Source organism: Drosophila biarmipes, chromosome 3R (genome assembly GCF_025231255.1).
Source record: "Drosophila biarmipes strain raj3 chromosome 3R, RU_DBia_V1.1, whole genome shotgun sequence".
Classification (NCBI taxonomy): domain Eukaryota; kingdom Metazoa; phylum Arthropoda; class Insecta; order Diptera; family Drosophilidae; genus Drosophila; species Drosophila biarmipes.
Window position 1 is genome coordinate 11,494,650 of NC_066616.1, and position 23,642 is coordinate 11,518,291.

The 23,642-nt window shown below is 40.7% G+C and overlaps 1 protein-coding gene across 6 annotated transcripts in view; it reads left to right on the top strand.

The window, feature by feature from the left end:
- The window catches only part of LOC108031406 (serine-rich adhesin for platelets), a 57,906-nt gene that overhangs the window by 6,301 nt on the left and 27,963 nt on the right, over positions 1-23,642 (top strand). The window contains exons 1-2 of one of the 6 annotated variants that reach the window (XM_050889087.1): positions 2,243-2,372; positions 2,936-3,003. The exons of 4 other annotated variants lie outside the window; for them this stretch is intronic. In XM_050889087.1, coding sequence (XP_050745044.1) covers positions 3,001-3,003 — 3 coding nt within the window. In that variant the 5' untranslated portion in view covers positions 2,243-2,372; positions 2,936-3,000. Of the gene's footprint in view, positions 1-2,242; positions 3,004-23,642 lie in introns of those variants that run through there. One more of the 6 variants, XM_050889086.1, reaches the window with a different exon arrangement.

Here is a 23,642-nt window from a genome sequence, read left to right on the forward strand (position 1 = left end):
ATATGATGGTGCAGTTTTTCAGACGCACTTAAGAAAACTAGAGATGATTAATTTTTGTTTTAATAATTTAAAAATATACTCATTTTAATAATCTAAGCAATCTGGTAGGGTATAAAATAAATAATTGCGTTTATAAGTATTTATTGAAGTGAAAATTAAATAGAAAACCAAGGAATTTAATTAATGTTTCATTTTTTTTTCTCTTATTGGGGTTTCACTGTTATTGCTTAGACAGATATTTCGTATGGCTTATCATGTTCAAAAAGAGAAACGATCCCATCACAATCTCATCACACATTTTATGGTCCCCATGAATTTATCAAACACACCATGCATATCTATTATCTGCGCTCATAAACAGACACATGTGTGCAGATACAATTAGAATAGCATTGCAGTGATATTTCATATTGGTAGCCATGGCAAGGCACTTAAAAAGTGTATGGAAATGAAAGGCCGTAAAACCAATGGTCTACCCGTCCGATTTGTCTTATCAATTTCCATAAATAACCAACTCGAACTGAAGTTGTTTTCCTTTTGAGAGCGCCAGCGGGTCATTGATTAAACCTTTGCGCGGCGGTTCCATGGCAACTCGGTGCTTGTGTGTTGTGTCCTTCACAGGCCCCACTCGCAACCCCAACGAAGTGGTGTGGAGAGTCTTCCACGTACTATGTGGTATGATATTAGTTTCTGTCTCGACTCCTTGGCGTGTAATTAAGCAGCCAGAGGGAGAGCGGTGGAGAAAGATAGACGGATAGATAAGAAAGGCCGGCCCCTTGGACAGTGGGTCACTCGAGCGCTGTCTCCCCGCTTTGGTCTTTTGCTGTACTTGTCCAAGGCGGTTTTTCCTCTCCTTCATATGGCTCGGCAACATCAACACCAATGGCAACTACCATAATAAAAACTAATGAGTTGCTCGCTTGTCATACCCGGTACTCATAGTGGGGTATACTAGTTGTCGACTAAAGAACATAGATGGAAATATTTTTAATGAAATTTATATCTTAGGAACTCTTGAATGTGCATCTATAAATGAAAGAAATTTAATCTCTTTACATTGTTTTCTCAAGTTCCCATAGCTATCCAATATTTCATTATAAAGTCTTTATAAAATAATATCTCCAGTTCTATAAGAATAAAGTTTCATAGCTAGGTGGGTATACAGATGGAAATATATTCATGGTATAATTGATATCTTAAAAACTCATGAATGTAAAATTAATAAAATTTCATTCTATTTTCCAATTCTTCCTACTATTATATTATACTATTATATTACTTACAGTTATTAAGTATTTCATTATAAAGTATTTTTAAAATAATATAATAAGTTGTGTGAGGAAGTATTTCATGCTCAATCAGATATCTGAAGCTTATTACCAAGTATCTTTTAGTCGGAATCTTTGGTATCCGTTCTAACCCGTTGTTGCTGTCCAATGTTGCCGATGTCTGCAATGTGTCTTTGGCCCAGTGCATTACCCTTTGCCACACTTTACACGCTTGCATTCTTTTGATTTCCCTGCCTCTTTGTGCTCCTCGTGGAGTTCTGTCTTAATTATCTGTAATTGATTACATCTAAGCGGGCGCCCTAAGTGGCGATTGTTTACCTAGAAATTAAACGCACCGAACAAACAGTGCGTAAACAAATAAAAACAAGCTCGTGTCTGGAGGAAGAATAACCTTTGCGATGATAGGATCCTCGAAAATGAAAAGCCGAAGGTGATGCAGCAGATGCAGGTTGTGTATTGATCCGTGATAGTGCTCTTAAGTGCTTGAGAGCACTCTTTCTGCCCGAGTTTTTCTGAGTGACTCTCCGACTTTGGCTGCTCTTTATTCAGCTGGCTGAATGGAAAATTACTCACTCAAAATTATAATTAACAGGAAAAGGCAGTGGTTTTCCAAGGAATACTATACTAAAGTAATATACATTATTAAAAATGGAAAATATTTTAAGAAATAAAGAGAATACCGAGAAATTTGGTGTAAAAACTTGCATGGAAGACCGAGTAAGACCAAGTTTCTTTTGTGTTTCTCACTCGGCGCTCACATGACTCATGCCATCGAGAGCTAGCAGCTGCTAGGGCTAGCAGTTAGCCGCTAGCGGGTCTCACTCGACACCGCTCTTGCTCAGCGCCACTCTCACCTCCGTTTTCTCTCTCTGTAAGTGTATCTTATTCAGCGAAACTCGGCAGTCGACTCGCAGCTGTTGGTCTCTCGCTGGCTCTGTTTTCCTTTAGTTGTCAAACAATTGCAGAGCCGCGTACAACGCGATAACGCTTTGTTGGTTTTTATTTTTTTCGTATCTAGTACTGGAATTGTATCTGCGAGATACTCGTATATTCTTCTGCCTAGCACACGTGCTTCAATATTTTGTAAGCAAATATACACAGAAAGATTACAAGAAGGCGAGTGTTTCAAGGGCCCCAAAAACAAAGAGCAGATTCTGCGTCATCTGATCTCGGGGAGCTGAATCACTTCACAACCTTTATTCTCAACGCGAGTGCTTCTTCGGTGTCGGTGAATTGTATCTGTGTGCTGCGAAGACGCGCTTCGATCGCGTTCTACATTTTCGGTTCGGAATAATTTAAGTTGCTCGCACGAGCCCACGAAAAATATAAACCAAGAGATCGCCTCTTTTTTTGCATACTAAATAAATCAATAAAAGATATCTAGTTTTTACGCCCAGCCAGGTATTACGAAACCCCGGCACTAAAAGTGAAATTTTAAACGCAACAACCCGAAAGTCCCCCATAGCAAAATCGAAAAATATTTATCTCCGTGTGTTGGCAAAAAGCAAAAAAAAAGAAAATGAAAAGTGACTTGTGACCATATCAGAGAAATCAAATGATTCCACAGTCGAAGATATCAGTGTATTAAAGCCCAAATAAACCCACTTGGATTAATCAATTTTCATTTTCGGACAACCGACCAACAGGCATGCTGTACAGCGACTTCCACATTCTAGCCGAGACCCGTTTTAAATGAGATTTAACTAGATAAATGGTGCGTATCTTAAAGCCTATCTAGTTCGTACATCCCAATTCGCCATGATAAATCGAGTTCCTTCCCTGTCAGTTTTCTCTAGCGGAAGTCGGGATCTTTTTGAATCCGCTTTCATAACCGATCGTTTTGAAGCTGTGATTTGCCTTCCGAGCGCTTTATAAGAGGCTTTTTATGACAAATTGTGTTGGAAGTTTTGTGTAGGGGGAAAAAGGGAAGACTACTAAAAACTAAAGTGGACAAAGAAAACAAAGACTTGGTTTTTAACTCTTGAGGAATGACGAAATGATACTACAATTGCGTCAGAAGTTATTATAAATAACTCTATAAGGGAACAATTATAGCTCTGCTATTTTTCACAGAGCTTTAACATCTCATTATTTTAAAATTTATAAAAATTTGGATGAATAAGTGCTAAGCTGTTAATTAATAAAAATATGTTGTATATGTTTTCTATTTAAAATTATTGAGACCAAAATTCGCATTAAAGTTTCTAGTATATACAAAAAATATATAAAAAACGTATTCAATATTTATCATTCAAGGAAGTGCGAGTATATGTATATAACTAACACATTGCTCGTTATTCATTTCTGTTTAATAATATTAAATAATAGTTTCCGTACTGAAGGTTCGAGTTCTGAGTTCAACCACCTCTGATACACCCGCATTCCCATAATAGCCTTGCCCAACAAGAATTACGTGCTGATCCCATACCACCCTGCCAACTCCTGCCTGCATTTTTTGCGCTGCAATTTCGCTACCCACCCCACCGTACCCACCCCTCGTAACCTTCTGCATTTACTTAGCTAATTACATAGACAAGGTTTAAAGTGACCAAGACAGCGGCGCTGCCTCTCGTTCCCGCCACACTGTGTTTATCTTGTTAATTAAGAAGATAGCTAACTACTGGTTAATTTTTAATTGTTACAAGACGGTAATTTGTATGCAAGCCAACCGCTGGGACTCCGTTTAGAGATCTTAAGAGACTGTTATTATTCCAGAGCCGAGTTCTAGCCGACTCACTTGTGTCATTCAGCTCGGATTGATTATGCACGGTCTTGACTCGGTTGAAAGCACACCCCTCTGGAAATTATTCAACTTCAGGCATTTCCATGCGGGTTTTTCGGTCTAACTTCCCCGGTTAAGGCGGTCCGCTATATGGCAATTATTATTGTACACCACTCGCTTTATAACTCTGAAACTTTGTGTGTATCTCTGGCTTCTTTGTTTGACTTTTGCACTGCTCTGTTGGCATTTTTAATTGTTTTGGCTGCGTTTTGTACGCTTTTTGTGTTATTGTTTGATTCAGCTTTTTCCCCTCTTTTTTTGTTCGGTGAAATTCGTCGCCAAAGCTTTGTTTATTTCACATTTCCAGCTAAATTAAAAAACAAAACACAGAACTCCTCTTGTTTCAGCCGTACGTTGGCTAATTAAGTTCTCAACCCAATTGGTTGCCTTTCTTTTTCACTATTTTTTTATTTTTTCAGTTCTGTTTCGACTTTTGTTTTCCTTTCCTTGCTAATTGCTTTGGGAATACAAAAAGAGCAGAAAAATTTGAGAATAAAACTAATTGAAAACGTTTTCGTATTTCCAAAGCTTTCGATATTTCTTACAATACTGCACTGCCTAATGAGTTTCTAATATTAAACTGAATTAGTTTTCAAAACTAAGCTTTGGCTGCAACCCTTCACTTTGGCATACTCAATGACTTATGCTGAGAACACGCCTTTATAAGCTGCTGATAAATCATTAGAGAACGTTCTTACGGCAATAATTCTATCCTTGACATAAAAACAATTGTATCTTCTGATACTCATACACACCCTTTCAGTATTTACCTTTGTTTGGCACGCTTGCTTGCAGTTTTCGAGTTTTATAATCTTGCAGCTTTCAGGTTTGGCCGTTTTGCATTTTTCGGGTTTCTGAGTCTTGCAGTTTTCGAGTTTCATTTCCCAGGACACTTCAGAATCTTTATTCCTCTTTTTTGTACAGCCGTCTTCTCTGGGGGACTCTTTCTTCTGACACACACTTGGGCACTTCACGGGCATGGTACGTATTTTGAGAAGCTGGCGTTTTCTCCTACAATCTTCCGCCTTTTGACATTCTTCTCTCAGTTTCTTCTCTGCTTCTGCTTCCGCTTGTCTTTCTTTTTTTAACTGACAGCATTTCAAGGCTTCATCGTCCTGCTTGGAACACTCTTTTTTCGGACAAACACTTTTCTTTTGTTCGGAATTTTTACATTTTTCAGCAACCTTGCACTTCTCCGCCTCAAGCTTTCTTCGGCATTCTTCCGCCTGCTTGAGTTTTTGGCAGGACTTCTCTTGAGCCATCTCTTTGCAACGCTGTTGGAGGGTCAACTTCCGGCAGAGCTCTTCCTGATCCCGCTCTGCCGTAGTGGGCTGTCGGATGGTTAACACTCGGAAGGTGATATTGTCCGCCGACATGGCATTGACCACCACCACCGTACCCTTCTGACCTGGCTCTAGGAGGTCCATCTTGGCCATTAGCAAAAGGCCTGACTGCTTGATGCGGTTGAAGTTTGAACTTCCGATGACCATATCCTGCACGAGGAGTGGGTGAATTCCTCGGAAGAGCGAAGAATGGGCAGCCTCGCTTTGGCAGCCGGTGAGCATCACTATGGGACAGGGTGGCCTCTGGGTACTGATCATCTGGGATACCTCGGAGCACGGACTGGCCACCACAATTGCCTTGGCTTGAACCACCGTAGCCGCCTCCGTGATAGCCGTGGTCGCCGCCGAAATGTGATCGCCGGAACTCGTTCTTATTTCCCTCTTAAGGCTGTTCTGTACACTTTCATACCACAAAACCGACTCCACTTTGACACAGATCCTGGCCATGCACTGTACACTTTCCACTGGATAACGTCCCTCGGCTGTTTCACTGGACAACATAAGGGCATCACAGCCATCGAAGACCGCATTGGCCACATCCGAGGCTTCGGCGCGGGTTGGACGTGGCTTGTTCCTCATCGAACCCATCATCTGGGTGGCACAGATCACCGGCTTTCCCACGCGGTTGCACTTGGCCACAATCAGTTTCTGGGCCAGCGGTACATCCTCCGTGGCTATCTCCAAGCCCAAGTCACCACGGGCCACCATAATGCCGTCGGAGGCGCGGATAATGTCGTCCATGTTCGCCAGTCCCTGTTGGTTCTCGATCTTGGATATGATCTTTATGTGTTCACCCGACGGTCCCAGTGCCTTCCGAATTCCGCTAACAGCCATGGCATCGCGGATGAACGACGCGAAGATCATGTCCACCCTCTGATCTGCCCCGAACTTGAGATCCAGCTTATCCTGCTCGCTTACGGCGGGAAGATCAACGGGGATACCCGGCAGATTGATGCCCTTTTGGGATCCCAGCTTACCACCGTTCTCCACGCGACAGATCACTTCCTCAGCACAGGATTCCTTTACCACCAAGGATATCAATCCGTCGTCGATGAAGATACGATTTCCGGGTTTAACGATATTAGGTAATGGCTGATGGTCTACGTAGATCATTTTCCTTGAGCAACTCTCCTCCATCTTTTTGTTGGTGGTCAGGACGATCTTGTCACAAGGCTTGAGTTCGATTTCGGTGGCAAGCTTTCCCGTTCTGATCTGCGGACCCCTAGTGTCCAGAGCTATGGCCAAGGTTCTCGGCAGACCCGTTTGCTCTACGTACGTGGAGATGGCTTTACGTGCCGCCTGGATCATCTGGCAGTGGCAATCGCGGTTGTCGTGGGACATGTTTATATTGACTACCCTCATCCCAGCACGAATGAGTTCGAGGAGCACCTCAGGTTGGTTGGACGAGGGTCCAATGGTGCATATAATGCCGCTGAGTGGTAACCTTAGGCCGGGTGCCTGGTACTGCAGACGCGATTGGTAGTCCAGCTGTGAAAGGAAGGGTCCCCGGTCCAGTTGGAACTTAGTTTTGGGCTTGGGTTCCTGGTGAGGATCGCTTGGTTAGTAGTCTTATAATTACGGAAATCTAAAGAATCTAAGCACCTTCTTTTTGCAATCGCGGGCATAGCATCGAAATCTGAGGATCTCTGGGTGGGACGCAAATGGAGACACATCGCAGAGGACCGTCCTCCGGCAAAGGTTTCCAGCGTGCTTCCTAATTTTGAAGAAATTTTGGGGAGTCGAAAAGAAATGTAGCTAAAATGTAATCAAAAACTGAACTATAAAGCCTTACCATTGTGATCAAAGGGAAAGACCCGTTTTATACACACTTTACTTGTACCCCAGGCACCTCACTTAAACACACCTTGAACAGCCTTATCACAACCCACATCCGATGCCAATTTTGTTCGTATATGTATCTACTCTATTGTTTGTTTTGCCGAGCACCCATATATCGGCCCATGAAATTTCCATTCTGTTTCGACATTCGCTCAGCTGGCTGATTCATTCATTTGCACTCATCGCAGTTATTGTTTTGTTTGCTTAGAACGGACGCAAATGCATTTGCCACAGCTGTCTGAATAATAGAGTGCAGTAAAGATATAGTGGGCCAGTTTTAACCTTGAGATCTCGAAAAAGCTGAGTAAAAATACTGTTATTTGCTCATTGGTGGGTTGTTTAACATTCGACTCCTAGCCGGTCTTAGTCTTTGTACCCCCCGACTTGTGATATTTCGCACATTTAACAGTTCACATAGGCCCCTTTCAACCCCCGCCCCTGGGAAATGGCACAATAGTGATAATACATGCTTATATATACTTCAATTTACTTTTTATTTATTTGCAAATTAAGCCGAATAATAATAATGTTATTATAGCTTGGTTTGCAATTGTCATGTGATTTTTCGTCAAAAGTAAAGCGTGTGTGTGGGAATTTTTGATTCGACTAATGGGTACCTAGTAAAACGGGTTCGGCATTGTCAAAATGAAGTCTTTACTATAACAAGCCTTTGGAAACCTTTAAATGTCTTACCTTTTTGGGATTTATTTAAATTAAATGATTTTTCTTGTCGTAAAACTGCGAATGCGTTACACCCCGTACTATCAGATACTGGGTAATCACTTAACTCTCGGTTGATTGTTGTTCATTTTCAGTTTTCATTTTCGGCTTGGCTTTTGTGCTCGTGTGTTTTTTGTCATTGCCATTGTTCGCCTGGCTTTTCTCACTCTGGTGCCCTGTTCTACTTTCTATGGCGCTGATCCACGGGTGGATTGAAGAGTTTCACGCGGATATCTCTCGGACACACGTAGATACACGGGCTGGATGCCGGGAGTCGGAGTGTATAAATCATCATAATTTCGTAACAATTGAATTTAGAGCGTAATTGCCGTAAATAAGACGAAATTGCAATGGCTGAGAAATAATAATCAAGAGTCGAGTTGAATCGAAACTAAATGGAGTTGAGTTCGCTGGAGTTGAGGTGCAGAGCACGAGTCGCTGTTTTCATTCGATGGATAGGAGCATTGAGCCAACTCGGCCGGGGCATAAATTGCGCTAATAAAGCGCACAATTAAAGTCACCGTCGTCATCGTTGAGCAAATTGGCAACACTTTCCAATCGAAACGAGTTGCAGATTCGCTGGAACCGAAGCTTCTTTTTGCAGCTCCACTGCTGATTCGGCCAATTTAAAAAATAATATAATAATAATAAACGAGAAATGGTAACGAATTTGGGTTAGATGAGCGAGTTACCCCGAAAGTTGAATATCTCATTGGTGCAGCGAATCTTTGTCAAATATGTTTGCCCGGTGGCCTGGGGCGAGAGGAATGCGGAAATATCTTTTCTTTTCCCCTGTTCAGTTGCTTTTGCCTATCTCTGTTTACGTGCACTTTCCTCGGCTTTTCCGCCCGCTTTTCGCCGCATCTGCATCTGTTTGTTTTGAGATATTTTCGCGCTTCGCGCCGCCGTCTTATTTTATTTTTTCTTTATGTTTTCCCCCCTATTTTTTTTCTCCCAACAAGCCGATGATTTCGTGTGTTATATGGTGTGTGTTGCCATGTGGTGGCCACGCAAATGCATTTCCACACATTTTTCCTCTTGCATGACATTAAAGTTTTAAATTTAACAACCAGCCAAATGCCGGTCTGTTGATTCTTCGTCTCGCAGATAGTTCCCTTGCTTTTTATACTCTTTGCCGATTTGACGACACTTAACTTTTGCGAACACTTGTGAACTTTGCCAAGTGCGTCAAAAGTCGCGCCCCACTTTCCAAACTCTAAAGTTTAAGAGTCAATGTTTATCTCTGCCTGCTAATAGTTTATAGATTGAAGTTTTCCATTTGAGATTAATCGAGAGTAAAATAAATAAAAAGTTTTTCTTCGGCGGTATGTTTTTCAGCTTCTTTTAATGGATTTCTTAAAGTATCATTAACATCTTCACAACTATGTCTACTTAATTTTATTACCTTTCACCTTGATTTGGAATTATTTTCAATAAACTTTAATACTGTTATACCTTTTTGATTTTGATATTTTTAAATGTATAGAATCTTCAAAGTTACAAAAGCTACATACTATATCATTGAAAAATAATAACTCCGTATATTTTTAAACGTATCAAATTTTGGAGCTAAAAACTTTTTTTTTATAATTTATTTAAATAATAAAATATATAAAATCCTAAATATTTTTTATAACTTTATTAACAATGGTTTTCAAAAATTGTTCAAGTAATAACTCACTCGATTTCACCGCAGGCCCGTAAATTAGATTCAAACTCGGTTGTCACCAGACATTGCGCATACGCCGCATTGTACAACCAAGCAAGACGAACTGCATTTTATTTGGCTTTTGCTTGCGTGCCCAGTGAATGGCAGTCGCTGTCTTAATTCTCATTCCCGATTCATTTATTTCGGGAACTCTTTTTTCTGCAGACAAGCCAGTCGTGCAAATGTCAAAAGTGTGACAAACATTTTGTGGAAATTCGGTTCATTATTCGGCCAAAGTGACCCCATTTAGAAGAAAAAAAACAGAAAAAACTGATTACAGCGATGATTACCATCCCCAGACAGTCTGCCCTTAGCACGCTTCTAATTTCTTTGAGCCCGGCTTTCTTGGAGCTTGGACTCTCAACAGTATCTCCATCTCCGTTGCGGGCCAGGCACGATTTACTGCCACATTTAGATTTAAACTTGAAAATTTGTTGCTGCAACTGGCATGGCTATTTTTACCAATTTTTCCATCTTTAACCAGCACGTTCTACAAGTTTTTGCGGCTACCTGCCGCGCAACGTGGGAAGTTGGAATAAAAATGGGAATGGTCTGTGGATCTGTGGAAGGAAAATGGTTTGCCGCGAATGTTTGGCCAAACTAGACGCATTGTTTGTGGTCGCTGGCCAAAAGGAAACGTTTTCCCTGGCTGCCTCGAAGCGCAACCAAGTTGTTGACTCGGCGGCCGGGGTTTGTTGACTTGTCTCTCGATTTATCTGCGTGTTAATTTGAGCAATTAACATGGTAAATTAAGGAAGCACCACCAATTCGCCGCAGATATTTTCAACATAAATACACACCTAAGGCTGCTCGGGTTGCTTGTTAACCTGCCAACTACAACATGATCAACATCTCATTGTCTGTTATTTTTTCTCCTCTAGTGTTTTTCGGTTAAATCTTGGCAGGCCAAACGGTTAACGCAAGAAAAGTGGTCTAAAGTTGACCAGCGAATGAGGAAATGTAAGCGATATTTTGGACAATAAAACAATTAATTTGTTTTCAAAATATAACCAGAAAAGTATAACAATTAATCATTCGCTGTGATGTGGCAGAAACCCAAAATTAAGTAATTAAATAAAAATAATTAATTTGATGTGAGGGGTTTTGGAGGAAGTATTATTGGTTATAAGTAGCATTTTCCTAAAATAAACTTATTAAGGAAGCTATTAAAATTAGGTAATAGTAGGTACTACCTACTTGCCTTGCCCCTTTTTGGCTCGAAATGGCTATAAAATTTATTATAATATTTATTGAGCAGCTCGCGAATATGGCACAAACTGCCTCATTGAAATCCGATTAGTCACTTATGCTGCATACATAAATACCAAATCGTATCTTTGGCGGTAGTTGGCTTTCCTCTGGCATTGCCGACTTGCACACAGGTTTTTAATGCTTTTTGAACAGAGTATAAAACCACCTTGCGCCCAGTTAGTCATTCGGCACACACAAACTCGTACGTATGTGTATAAATATAGCCACCAGGCCCGATATGGCCGGTATACAGTTAACCAATTGTTAACCCAAATGTGCTGCCAACTGATACGAAAACGAAAGGAGGAGGGGCGCGGCGAGGCACGGGCCCGGGGGATCGGACCCCATGTCCATCGAGGTGCGCCTGCGCACAGCACATTGCCAACTGATTCGCTGCGCATTGATTGAAGGGTAAATTACACCTTGCCACATGCGATTCAATGCGATTCAATGCGATTCGATGCGATTCAATCCGTTGACGGACACTTGAGCGGCGGACCGGGCTTACTTGGCCAGGTCTTAGGAAAACAATGTCGTTTTCGGAACAAAGAGAAAATGATCTAAACTAAATGGCGCTGAGATATACACATTATATAATATTACATAAAATATATGTTTAAAGATTAACAATGGAATATTTTTTATAATCTCTTAATCATATTCATCATATTATCATATTAATCTTGAGTTTATAACACCAGATCGTCCGGAATTATATAAAATAATATAACAATAGAATATCATCATCTCGCATTATCATCTCTCATATTGTATTGATCTTGAATTTATTATACCAGATCATTTAATATCATAGCTTCTCTTAACTTAAGCCTAGCATAATCCCTTTATTTCTCTCCGTGTACTTGCTTTCCTCTTTGCTCAGCAAATATGTATCCAAAAGATACTGTTAGCCACTGCCACCGGGCGACTGTTATTTGTGTTTGTAGAATTTTGTGTGCAAATACAAATTTTTCGCTCGCAACTATTTGTAAATTGCGTCACCTCCGAAACTTGGTTTTTGGCTATGGTTCGCTAGTGTGTCCATGTTTGGATGTTTGGAGCGCCCTCTCTATTTCTCCGACTATCCGACACTCTGACTGTCCGACTATCCGGCAATTGTTGGATGTATCTGTGTGTCTCAGTGCGAGTATCTGTGTCAATCGCTTACACTTGTGTCCGTTCTGCGGCCATAAGTGCATACATATTTAATAGGATTTCAATGTTGTGCCATTCCAAGTGCGCTGTCACGTAATTAAAGTCACATAAACATTTGAATAGGTTTCTTGAATGGTTTTACTTTTGAATTTTCTGAATGTTGTTATTTTTTGGCACATTCATAAGCGTACGCGTAGGCATTTCGACTACACTGATATATATAAGCTGCGAAACAAAAATAGACCTTCTTATTGAGTTGTCTGCCTCACTTGTTATGAATATGAAATCGGCATTGGTTTCCGTGTCAATTGGTTTGAGTAAGTGTATTGTGTTTTTGTCATTTTTCAGATTAAATTAGGTTTACTTAAGGCAGCTTATTGAGATTTTTGAATATTATCTGGCGCACTACTAAGAAATGAAATATAATTTTTGTAGATACGATAAGAAGGTTCTAAAATTATCTAAAATACTAAAGGTAGTGAAACAGGAAAAAGAATCAATAGATACAATACTGCCTATCACATGGAAAACATTCCTTAGATCCTAGGCCAATTACTTTGTTATTTCTTTAATTATGTTAATAGTGACTTGCAGTATCTATTCGATTGTCGTTAAAAAAGGAAACACCTTTATTACTCACTTTTTAACGACTGGCCAGCGGCAGCATTTCCCTTTTAATTAATAATACCCCACCGGCGTTTTGTGGCGTGTTGCCAGCGGGGCCTTTTGGGCCAATGCCACCGAATGGCAAAAACTTTATGACACTGAGACCTGGCTACAAGTCGGCGTTGGTATACCTCATCATCAGGCATACGCAAACGCAAATTGACAGCCGTTACGGATATGATGATGATGACCTCATTTTCAGAGCAAAAACAGATCTTAATTAAGTCTGGCTTTTTTGGTTCTGATTGTTAGCAAAACTTCATTTTCGCTCCTCACTGATTGAGAATGATGTGTTTTTAATAATACTGTTTTTTTTTTACACATTTAAGGAGCTGCTACATTTCGTACCACACGATCTTTTAATGCTGACCAATTTTGGTTTCTGATGTTGTTTTATTTTTAAATAATTGTCGCAATCAAATGTAATTACAAATGCATTGAAGCTGTCCGTTTGGGTTTCCTTTTTGCATGGCAATTACAAAACAAGACAAAAGCAAAAGCAAGCCAAGCGCTCAATTATGGTTGCAACTTGCAGCAGGCAGCAGCAACACCAGCAACGCCAGCAACAGCAACCACTGCCGACTGTTGTCGATGCGGTAACATGGCTCAATTTTGGCTGCTGAACATTATTATTATTTCGCATTTGCGAACAATATTCGCTTATTGTTCGAAAGATCGGCCCACAGTAACAGCAACAGCAACTGCAACCATTGAGGCAGCAGCAACAACCACACCAAGTGCAACAGCAGCAGCAGAAAAAACGATGGCAACAATTGATCATATTTTGGTCAGACAAAAGAAACCAAAAAAAGTTGATAGATGATTGCTTGCCACAGAAAATGTTGTACAAATCTTTGGAAGTACAATACCCTTACTTGATCTAAATTTGTAGATATTTGTAGACATTTATGTGTCACACTTTAAAGACCTTGTCGCTATGTCTTTTGTCATTGGGAAAACAAATTAGTCTTGTCAAACAATTTAAGTTCATCTTGACTTTATCTGACAGATAACAAACTGAACTGTAAAGTGACATCGAGAAAAAACAGTTATTTGATTATTTTTATTTCATTCTGAATAATAAATGTCTAATAAACTTACCATATATAATAAAGTTGAAGAACTCCCTTAAAATTGCCTAACGTTCAGTTAAATTTAAACAAATTGCTTTTTATATTTTGTGCGACTTTAATTTACCAAAAAGCATAATTGACAGAGCCAAATGCGAGTTCAAAGGTTTTCAAATTGCTTTTAAATTGCCCAATGTATGATCTGTGCGATGGCTGTTAAAAGGCAGCGACAACCTTTTTGGAAAGGGCATGACAAACAGACGGGCGGTCCAGACAGACAGACAGGCAGGCAGACAGACAGATGAAAAAGAAATCCAGAGACCGAAATAAGGCTGTTGGGCCTGCAATCGGGCCAAGATGCATCTCGGCTAACTGTAATGTCGTCAGCGATCTTGGCCCATTATGAAATTGCACGGGTATGGGTTTGGGCTCGGGTACAAATACGGGCACCAGCCGCCAGCCAACAGATCCGAGGTTTGTTTTCTTTGTCGGCCACTTTTCACCTGCTCTCCCACTCTGTCTATTGTGTGCCAGGCCATGCAAATAGTGCCCCGGCCACTGCCGCACGCCCCAAAAAAACAGAAAAATAGAAACAAACGCGACTCCGCACTCCGCTGATGGTTGCGCCTGTCCGCGAGGCAATCGTCGTCCAGCTGGTGCCACCAGTGTTGAATGTTTGCACTTTCAGATCGCTCACTGAGTCAGTCAGTCAGCCAGGTTGGGTGCACTGAGAGAAAAGGGACAATCAAGGCATTATAAGAATGGCTGGATGTTTAATTAATGTAAACAATATATATTAATATATTATACACAATTGAATGATTTAAAAGTAACTCCACTTAATCTCCAGAAAAAGATATATTCAAATCATCTTTAGAGAGAATTTTGAAAATTATAATTACAATATGCCAATTAAATTAGTATTGCTCTTTCCTCTTTGTTGTTTGTATGTACCAAAATTAGCTTAAATTTATCTTGTTACTTTAAATATAGCTTACCCGTTCATTTTTTTCTGTGCAGACAGGAGGGCCCGTCTCCTAAATTGGTTACCATTAACCAACGAGCATTCTCTGGAGCTTTTCAATTTCATTTGCGCAATTATTGTGAAATTAAGATGTTTGCTCAGACAACGTTCGCTCCACCTCCTGCTGCTGCTATCTTGCAGATACATTGGGAACTTTCTACGGGCTCGTAGATTCATTTGATTTGAGCCAGCTCATGTGAACTATTCGCCACGATAAGATATGCGAGTGAGCTAATTATGTCGAGGAAACTGCTCAGACCCAACTGACATACAAAAAATAAGGCAAAGAAAAATCTGTAACAAATAAAAAAACAGCATCTTAAGACCTCATAGAACAAAACTTTCACCCGAAAAAATCGGAAACAAGCAACTACAACAATGACAGCGAGCAACGGGCCAACTGCTGCAGCAGTTTCATGGCTTAAAATTCACACTCTTAATTGCCTGGCAGTGTGTGGTGTGTGTATCTCTTAGATACTCAAGCGCAACGCATCTCTACGCATGTGTGACCGACCAACCGACCACCAGAATGATTGTAATTACACTAAGACCGGCCCAGAGCAGAACAATGAAAGAGAAAATTGATAGTTAATGCAACTGCAATTGGAGCTGTGCAGGTTAATTGAGCGCATTAGCGGTTCATAACCGAGATTTCTCCAGGTTTTCTTTGCTCAGGGGGTACTTACCTGTAGGAACCAACTAGAGATCCGGCTTCTTTGAAATTGTAAGGGAAAACGCCTAATGCCTATACTTTGTATTTATTAGATATATTAACTATCTTCTGTAGTGGTTTTTTATTAAGCTAAAAATTATACTTAGAAATCCTAAAAACCTGATCTTTACATATTTGATGTCTTATCTCCTGCTTTCGTATCTTTATTTTCAAGACTTATAACTATCATGCATATGATATAATAGTGTTACATCCGCGTTATTTGATACCGCCTTCGTGGGCTTTCGAGAACCGCCTTTATCCAGGCGGAATTACATTGAATTTAATAATATATTTTCCAGCTGGGAAGTGCGTACGTGAGCTCGTTTTGGGTTTCGCGGTCGGTGGCATTTGTGTGTTTGTGCGATAATTCGCAATTGGAGCTGCAACAAGCACACACCCACTTGCGGTTGTCATCTCCACGGACACACAGAGACTCACTCGAACCCGCAGATGATTTTCCAGCTCTTTCGCTTAAGTAGGAAAAGCGTTCGTGAGTGTAAATTGTGTTAAGTTCTTTTTGGCTTTCTCGCCGCGACGGCTTTCTATTTTCCCCCCGGTGTCGTTGGTGCCGCGGCGGCTGTATATCTGTTATATCTGCGGCTGCTGCCTCCATTCTGACTAATGACAACCGTTTGTGGGAGTAGGAAGTGCCTCCCCCTTCCTCTTGCAACCACTGTATCTTTGTTTTAGTTTTTTTTCGGCGGCAGGTTTTCCCTTGGCGAGATTCTGGAACGTCATAGTTCCAGGTTCTGGCCCAGGTCTTTAAAATTTCCTACTAATGATAATTAGGGGCATTATTTTCCCATTATTCTTCGGAAAGTTGTTTCCCGCAAGCAGCATTTCTGTTGGTTTTTATTGCAATTAAAGCGCCATTTAACTGGGCGTGGGAGCTGCCGATCCGGGAGAGACCTGACCCACCCATCCGCCCCACCCAAGTCAAGTGGTAATGTAGACATGACACTTGAGAAACGATCAGGACGTCTTATTTTTAATTAAAACCGCGAAGGTAACTAATGTTTTTGCATTTTGTTCGATTTGGCTAGGCGCTTTTTGCGTTGCTTTCTTTTTTCAATTTCAATTAAAAATAATGGTCATGCACATTTTCCAAATGAGTTTCGGTTCAACGGAGCTTTTGATTATGCAAAAAATAAAAACTGCAATAGCCACATGTGTGTGCTCCACTTTGTGGCCAAGATTAACTTTGGCCGCTGTTCGCGCTTTGTTTGCCAACAGATTCAGATTGGGAATCGGCGGCAACCTCGTCGTCTCCATCATCATCGGGTCTCCAGTTGCCGCTTCTTCAGCTTTTCAGCTCTTCAGCTGTTTTGTGCCTTGAGCTTCCGACTTTCTCCAAACACAAACCGCCTCGCATACAGACGGCGCATGTGTTTGTATACGCTCTTGGTTAGCTCGGCGTTATAACGAATCCAGAGTGTGTGCTCAGTTGCTCTGCCTGGCCAGCTGCCTAATGATCCGTCTGTGCTATAACTTATATGCAAACCGGCTGCCAAATTGAAATGTGCACGGACCTGGCCCAGTGTTCCCCCAAATCTCTCCAGCTCCCCAGTTCTCCCTTTGGCCTTTTGCCAAAAATATGTTTTGTTTCCCAAGGCATTTGATGCTGATGTATCTGCCGCCAACTGTTGTAAACAATTTGGCATCATAAATGTCTAGAAATGACGACATTTGTCTGTTGTGGGCTATGGAAACAATACGTCATGAACGTATATGTCGTTTACTTATTAAATTTAAACTTAAAATTAAGGATTTCGGGGTTTGAGAGCAACAGAATTAAGAATATTGCTTAACAGTTTAATTAAACGATGATAATTGAAGGTTATTCTTAAAAGAATTATCAGAAGATATAATTTTTTAGAAAATGTAGATCATTTCATGGTTTTAAAGACCAAGAAAAATGATTAAAAAACTTAATAAAGTTATATATGTATCCTTTACTTCGTAGTGGCGCATATCGTTCAGAACCTATTCAAACGATGAGTAGAAAAGTTTATTTATAAACTAATTTGTATACCTAAAGAATTTTATCGTGCATTTAGTTATTTATCTTGATTCAACTGAATACCTAATCATATCTATATTTTTTTTTTTTTGCAGGTGAGTTCACAATGCAACGCGAGTTAACAACAATTTTCTGTCTTGTGTCATAGTGGCCAGAACGAAAAGGCCATGTGTCATAATGGTAAGAGAAGAACTTTCGCAATGCCGACTTTTTTAATACCCTAGCTGAATCGAAAATAGGAAACCCCATTTTGGGCGTAATTAAAAGCCAAACTTGTTTGCAGCCAGACTTGTTTAATTACTCGTTGCTCCAAAAGATCTTTGATTAAGTCAGGTGATCGGCATTTTTCAGATTGGTTCACACTTAATAGGAAACTGAAATTGGATGTAATAAAAGTGGCTATCAAAACTTGTGTAAATCCTTTCAAACCACTTGGTAGCTGGAATTTGGGTTTGCAAATTCAAAAGCAGAGATACCCCATCGACACAAAAATATTAATATATTTTTTTAGGGCCCCGCCATTCCGTAGTTTATTATGCCCCCTTTGTAAGCCAGGGTATGCGTTTTCAGAAGACTTACACATTTTATTGGGCAACCAAGCGGGGCCTGACCAAGGAGTTTTGCTGTCGTTTTATGTTTCATGCGAATCGCAGCAAATGAACATATATGTATATGTGCAATTATAATAAATTATTTTCGCGTGGATTAACGAGTTAATGACGGCCGCTGCTCCGGTGGAAGCCGAAAAGAGCGCGTGTTTTTAATTGCTAAATTGCCGGCAAGAAAACAAGGCAGCGCCAGACAACCGAGCTTCAGTCAGGCCACATTAAAGTGGATGTTTGCCAAATTTGTGTCATGCCCCAAATAGGATAAATCCGCAGAAACTCAAGTCCGGCTGCTGACGGCCTAAAGCCAGCCACTTCCCCGCGAAACGGAAACGGATGAAAGTGTATTTTTGTTATTTTCAAAATTGATCAAATAAATGCTGCACATGACGCAGACGAGGAGGATGATGATAGCAATGCGGTGAGATGCGATGTAGTTGCCTGATGTTTGGCCAGGAAATCCAAGCAGAAACATGGCCAGCGCTTGTCTATGTCTATATTTAGCCAGCCGGCCAGCCAGGCAGACAGCCAGGTTATTGGCAAGTCCGCCGTTTTGGGGAAAAGCCGATGTAAACAAGTCCGCTGCTGTTGCAGCGACCTAAATTTACCGTAAAATTCATGAGAAAAAACGAAACAGATTCCTCTTTCAGGGAGGAGAAGTACAGCCCAGCTCAAACGTGGAGAACTTGAGAACTTAGACTTTAAAAAAAAACAGAGGGAGGAGAAGTTTAGCTCAGCTGCAACTTAATAAAAGATATTGAATTCCTGAAATCTGAAATAGCCTATAGATTCTTTTAAAAGTTACAATTTTAAATGATCCTTAAAATATTTTTTTGATCTTAAATATACAATTATTTTATGTACTCCTTTTTTAATTATAGTTGTAATAATTTAAATTGCATAAATATTATAAGCTGTGGTGTTTAATAATGTATCGTGCATAAAGACCTGTGTTTTGATAAAAGCAGTTCTTTTATCAGTTTTTTTAATAATTTTTCCATCAGTATTTTCATCAGTTCTTTCATCAGTTATTTCATCAGTTCTTTTGGCAGTTCTATAATTTGCAATTGACTAATACCAAAGTCTCCTTCAGAAATCGCGTTCTTGGAGCTATATTTTTGGCCACACCTGTGTGACTCGTTGCCGAGGGAGGCAGCGGGTGCAGGTTCTCCGTGTCTCAGGTGTCTTGCGATGGCCAGCTGTCGCAGCATTGCAACAAGTTGCCAGCGAAGTTGTTGCCGTCGCCAAGGTCATCGTCGTTAAAAGTGGCCAGCATCCTCTGCTGTTGTTGATTTTTAAGGTTTTTTTTCTATATGCCTTGCTTTTTTCTTTTGAAGTTTTTTTTTTTGGTAGCTTGGCCATTCTTACCAGTTTGACAAGTTTTTTGCAGTCACTTGTCTGTGCTCGCTGACTACTTGGGCTTCTACTCACAACGTCTTCTTGTCCGCTTCTAAGATTCTTCGATGTTCTTGCGCTCGTATTTCAATTTTGGCTTTTTCTGTACATTTTTTTTTTTGTTTCGGGTGTATTACTTTTGCCCATATGGCGCCGCCTAAGGTGTCCCCTTGGCATGGGAGCTGAGTTGAAGCGGAAAATTTATGACCTCCACAAAGAAAGCTTCCACGAACTATACAATTTCATTATGAATTATGCACAGCCATGGCCTTTTCAATAAGTCAACGAACCTGCAGTGCTTATGGTATATAATAATCACGAGAGTGGATTGTTCAGATAATGGACATGGCTATGTGACAAGGGGATTCATGCCTTTTGGACATATGCCTGCTATAATATATGGTCGAAATCCTTAGTATACACTCCAAATGCTCCATCCTTAAAACAAGAATTCAGGAGTTATCGAAAGAATGCCTAAAGTAATAAAAGAATCATTAAGATAATTGGTTTTTTAATAACATAGTAGGACTCCAAAAATTATTTGATTTTTGGAGAACCACGAGAACTTCCCTAAGTATTCCATCCTTAAAACTAGAATGCCTGAGTCATCGAAAGGATATTTCCGCTGGGGGAAAGCCAAAAGTCAGGGACATGTGAAATGGGGAATGGAAAAGCTTAGAAAACTTGGGAGCCCCAAACCGCAGACCCCAAACCGGCAAACCCCTAACTAGCCCATCGGAAAACATTGTTGAGCGGCTATAGCAGTTATAGAGACTGCGCCCAGCCATTAACGGTGGCCCAACAAGTCCGACGTCCATATCCACACCCCAAATACCCAGTGAACCGCAAATGTGTCGCTGCTCGGCCGCCGCTGTCAGCGCGTCGTATACTTGATGTGTATTTCCAGTTATTGGCGGCCGCATTTATCGATCGGCATGGATATTAGTCGACGTCCTCATTTAGAGCCAACCACTGAATCGCCGTCTCTGTCTCTAATAGCCTTTCGAATGGTTTTTCCCCGCCGCCCCTTCTTTTTTTTTTAAGATTATTTTCGCCAGGTAAACAGCAAACCGAGTCTAGGGGCTGGCCAGCATGCAAACAAGTCTTTTATGGCGCTTTGCCAGTGACAGTGCATCACATGGCCATGTTTGGGGCTATCTGTTAACTGTTTTTGTAAGCCCAGTTTGTCTGTGTTGTTTTTATCAATGAGGCAAAGGAACTGGTTGCTGGATGCTATCATGCACTAGACTAATTAGTTGTTTTTCTTTAATTTGAAAATTAATAAATGGCTGTTTATTTAGGTAATAGCTATTGGTTAACTGCTGGTTTTGCATTTGTCCTATTGTGACAAAGCTCTATAAATCATTTAATTTTCTGCTGGCCAACAAAGTCGTGACCAAGAATATGATGTTCTCCTCAATTTATTTTTTTTGTTTCCTCTTTTTGCCTAAATTTGCAAGTTAAATGCGCTGCTTAAAAGGTGAGCTTTAGTTTTTCTGAAAATGTTTACTGCCTCTGTACTTAAAAGTCGGTCTCTTGAGGGGCTCTTAACTGCTGAAACTTATTTGATAATGGCTTAGAGATAAAACATGCCAAAAGTTAGAAAAACTGTATTTTGATGTGTTAAAAAAATAAGTGGCTCTTTAGATAATCAGCGAATCTGTTGGCCTTTCGGAGGCAAGGCTGGGCTGTAACTAGCTAATCAGTTGCCTCGTATCTCTTTCAATTTGATGCCAGCCACAGTAAGTGAACCCGTCTAATTGAATTGTTAAACCAAAGCCGCTGTTCTCCATCGGTAGCCTATTTTGTGTTTTATTTCTCTTCCTCTAAATTATTTGCCTCTGTCAGCAGATCGCTGAGTGAGCTCGTACAGCCGCGGCTCGCTGTTCAATTGCGGCGATTAAAGTCGCATTCGGCCACGGCCATGATGCAAATGCCACAGCGCCTCTCTAATAGGCTTGGGCTTACGTGGATTTGGATTTGGAATTGGGCTTGGTCGTCGGCGGCATCATCTATTCACTGCTCACTGCTGAAAACAGCAAGGTCGGTCTTCGGCTGGCGTTCTCCAGCCATTACATTACATTACATTAGACGAAGGTAAGCGCCGAATGTGCCTGGGTTACGTTAAAGCTAATGAAAATGCTGGGAATTCCAAAAGGCTGTTGCTGCGCCTCATTAACCAAGTGCTTATGAGCACAATCGCCGGCTAACTCGGCTCTCGAATGGCCGAATAAGTGCAATTCATGCGGCAAGTGCGTTCCTCGAGTGCACCTGAAAGGCATTTCAACGGCCTCCTCAGTCTGCAATTCCCAGTCTGCCGTCTACAGGTCTTTGGTTCCCAGTCCACGGTCCTCGGAGATCGCAGATGAAGTGGCCAAATAGCCAAGTGGCCAAGCGTCTAATTATGCTCACCCTTGGGCGCTAGTAGCCGCTCGCCCAGAGGCCAGTAAACAAAATAAAAAACCAATTTGTTAGCGCCGTCTAGGAACTCCCAAAAGCACAGTGGCACAGCGATTTGTAAAAAGATGTTTAATACAAATGGGACAGGGGTTTAATATTATAATACAAGTAGTACAAATGTACATTAAAGTGGGCTATAAATGGGCAATATATGTTGTTAAAGTTAGTTTATTAAGAAGAAATAACTATTTATTGGTACTCATGTTCATATTACTTAATCTAAAGATTATTTTATTATTTAAGGCCACTGTACTTAAGCTCAGAACTGAAAATCGAGTGTGCACTATAATGCAAAATTTCATCACAACTTTAACGATGGTCTTTTAGAACAATTCCTTGGCTCCGGATTACCTCCAAAGATCCGCTTAAAAAATGTTTGGAGAGTGCTGCCATTAAACGGTTGCTTAAGTTTCTAAAATTTACTGCTTATTGAGTAACAGTGTGCCGTCTCTTTAATTAGTGAACGCGACTTGACTTAGATCTTAGCCATGACTTTCTAAACGCAAATTCTTTGGGCCAGTTATTGTTGGCCCGGCTAAGCGGTGTGTGATTTATGGCTGCCGTGGCTGCTTAGATGCTCGTACACTTTTCAAATTAGCAGCTAGAATAAGTGCCCACGGCGATCTTGGCTTATGACTGGGCCGTAAAGCCAAAGACAACTCAAAAATGCTTCTACGAAAAATACTTAAAAAGAAGCGCAACCAGTTTTGGGGGAAATAAAATAAAATAAAATAAAACCAAAACACAAATAGACAAAAGGCGGAGAAGATTTTCAATCGGCTGACTTTGGTGTTGCTCTTAAATTGGCTTAATTTCCGTGCCAAAAAACAAAAGGCGGAATCGATCAATGGAAAAGGCACAAGCACAAGCGCAAGAAACTGGAAATGAGTTTCCCCTATTTACGAATTGGCTATGCTTTCAATGCCAAAAAGGGTCGCAGTGGGAGCTCCAACAACTTAATGAACCCAAGGCACCGGCCACCCCCCGAAAACCCCCTCTATTTAGCCAAAGCAATTTAATAAAGCCATGAACCTTGGGCCAAGTACATAGAAAAGCCAAAACATAAACGTAGTTTTTTCTGTTTGTCTGCCTCATAGTCGCTGTTATTATTATTTTCGGGTCTGCTCTGAAAGCAAATTTACCCAGCCAAGTCCCCGAAAACAACTGACAACTGTCAAGAGACTTGCGGGGGCAACGCCAGACGAGTAGACAATGGCCAAAAGAGTGTCAAGTTTAAATATTTTTATATGAGTGCCAAAAAGTGTCGCAGTTTTTCTCACTCTTTGTGTTTCGAGGACAATTGGCTTCGTCTACTTGGCTCCGGAGTTTTGTTACACGGCTGAGCCGGTAAGCCGTATTGATTGAGTCAGACTGAGCCGAAATAGTGCTGGCCATTTGGATTTAGTTAAAGCTGAATTTCCTATTCAAAATTCAACGTGTGCTTACTGGCAAATTTACAAGGGCTTTAGGTAATCAGTCTATATATAAAGACTAAATCACAAGTGTTAAGGTAGATTATTTATTATCGATATATAGAAATAAGTACGTTTGTTTACTTGATGGACTTTTGACTGATAAGTAGAGAAAGAGTTGGGAAGAG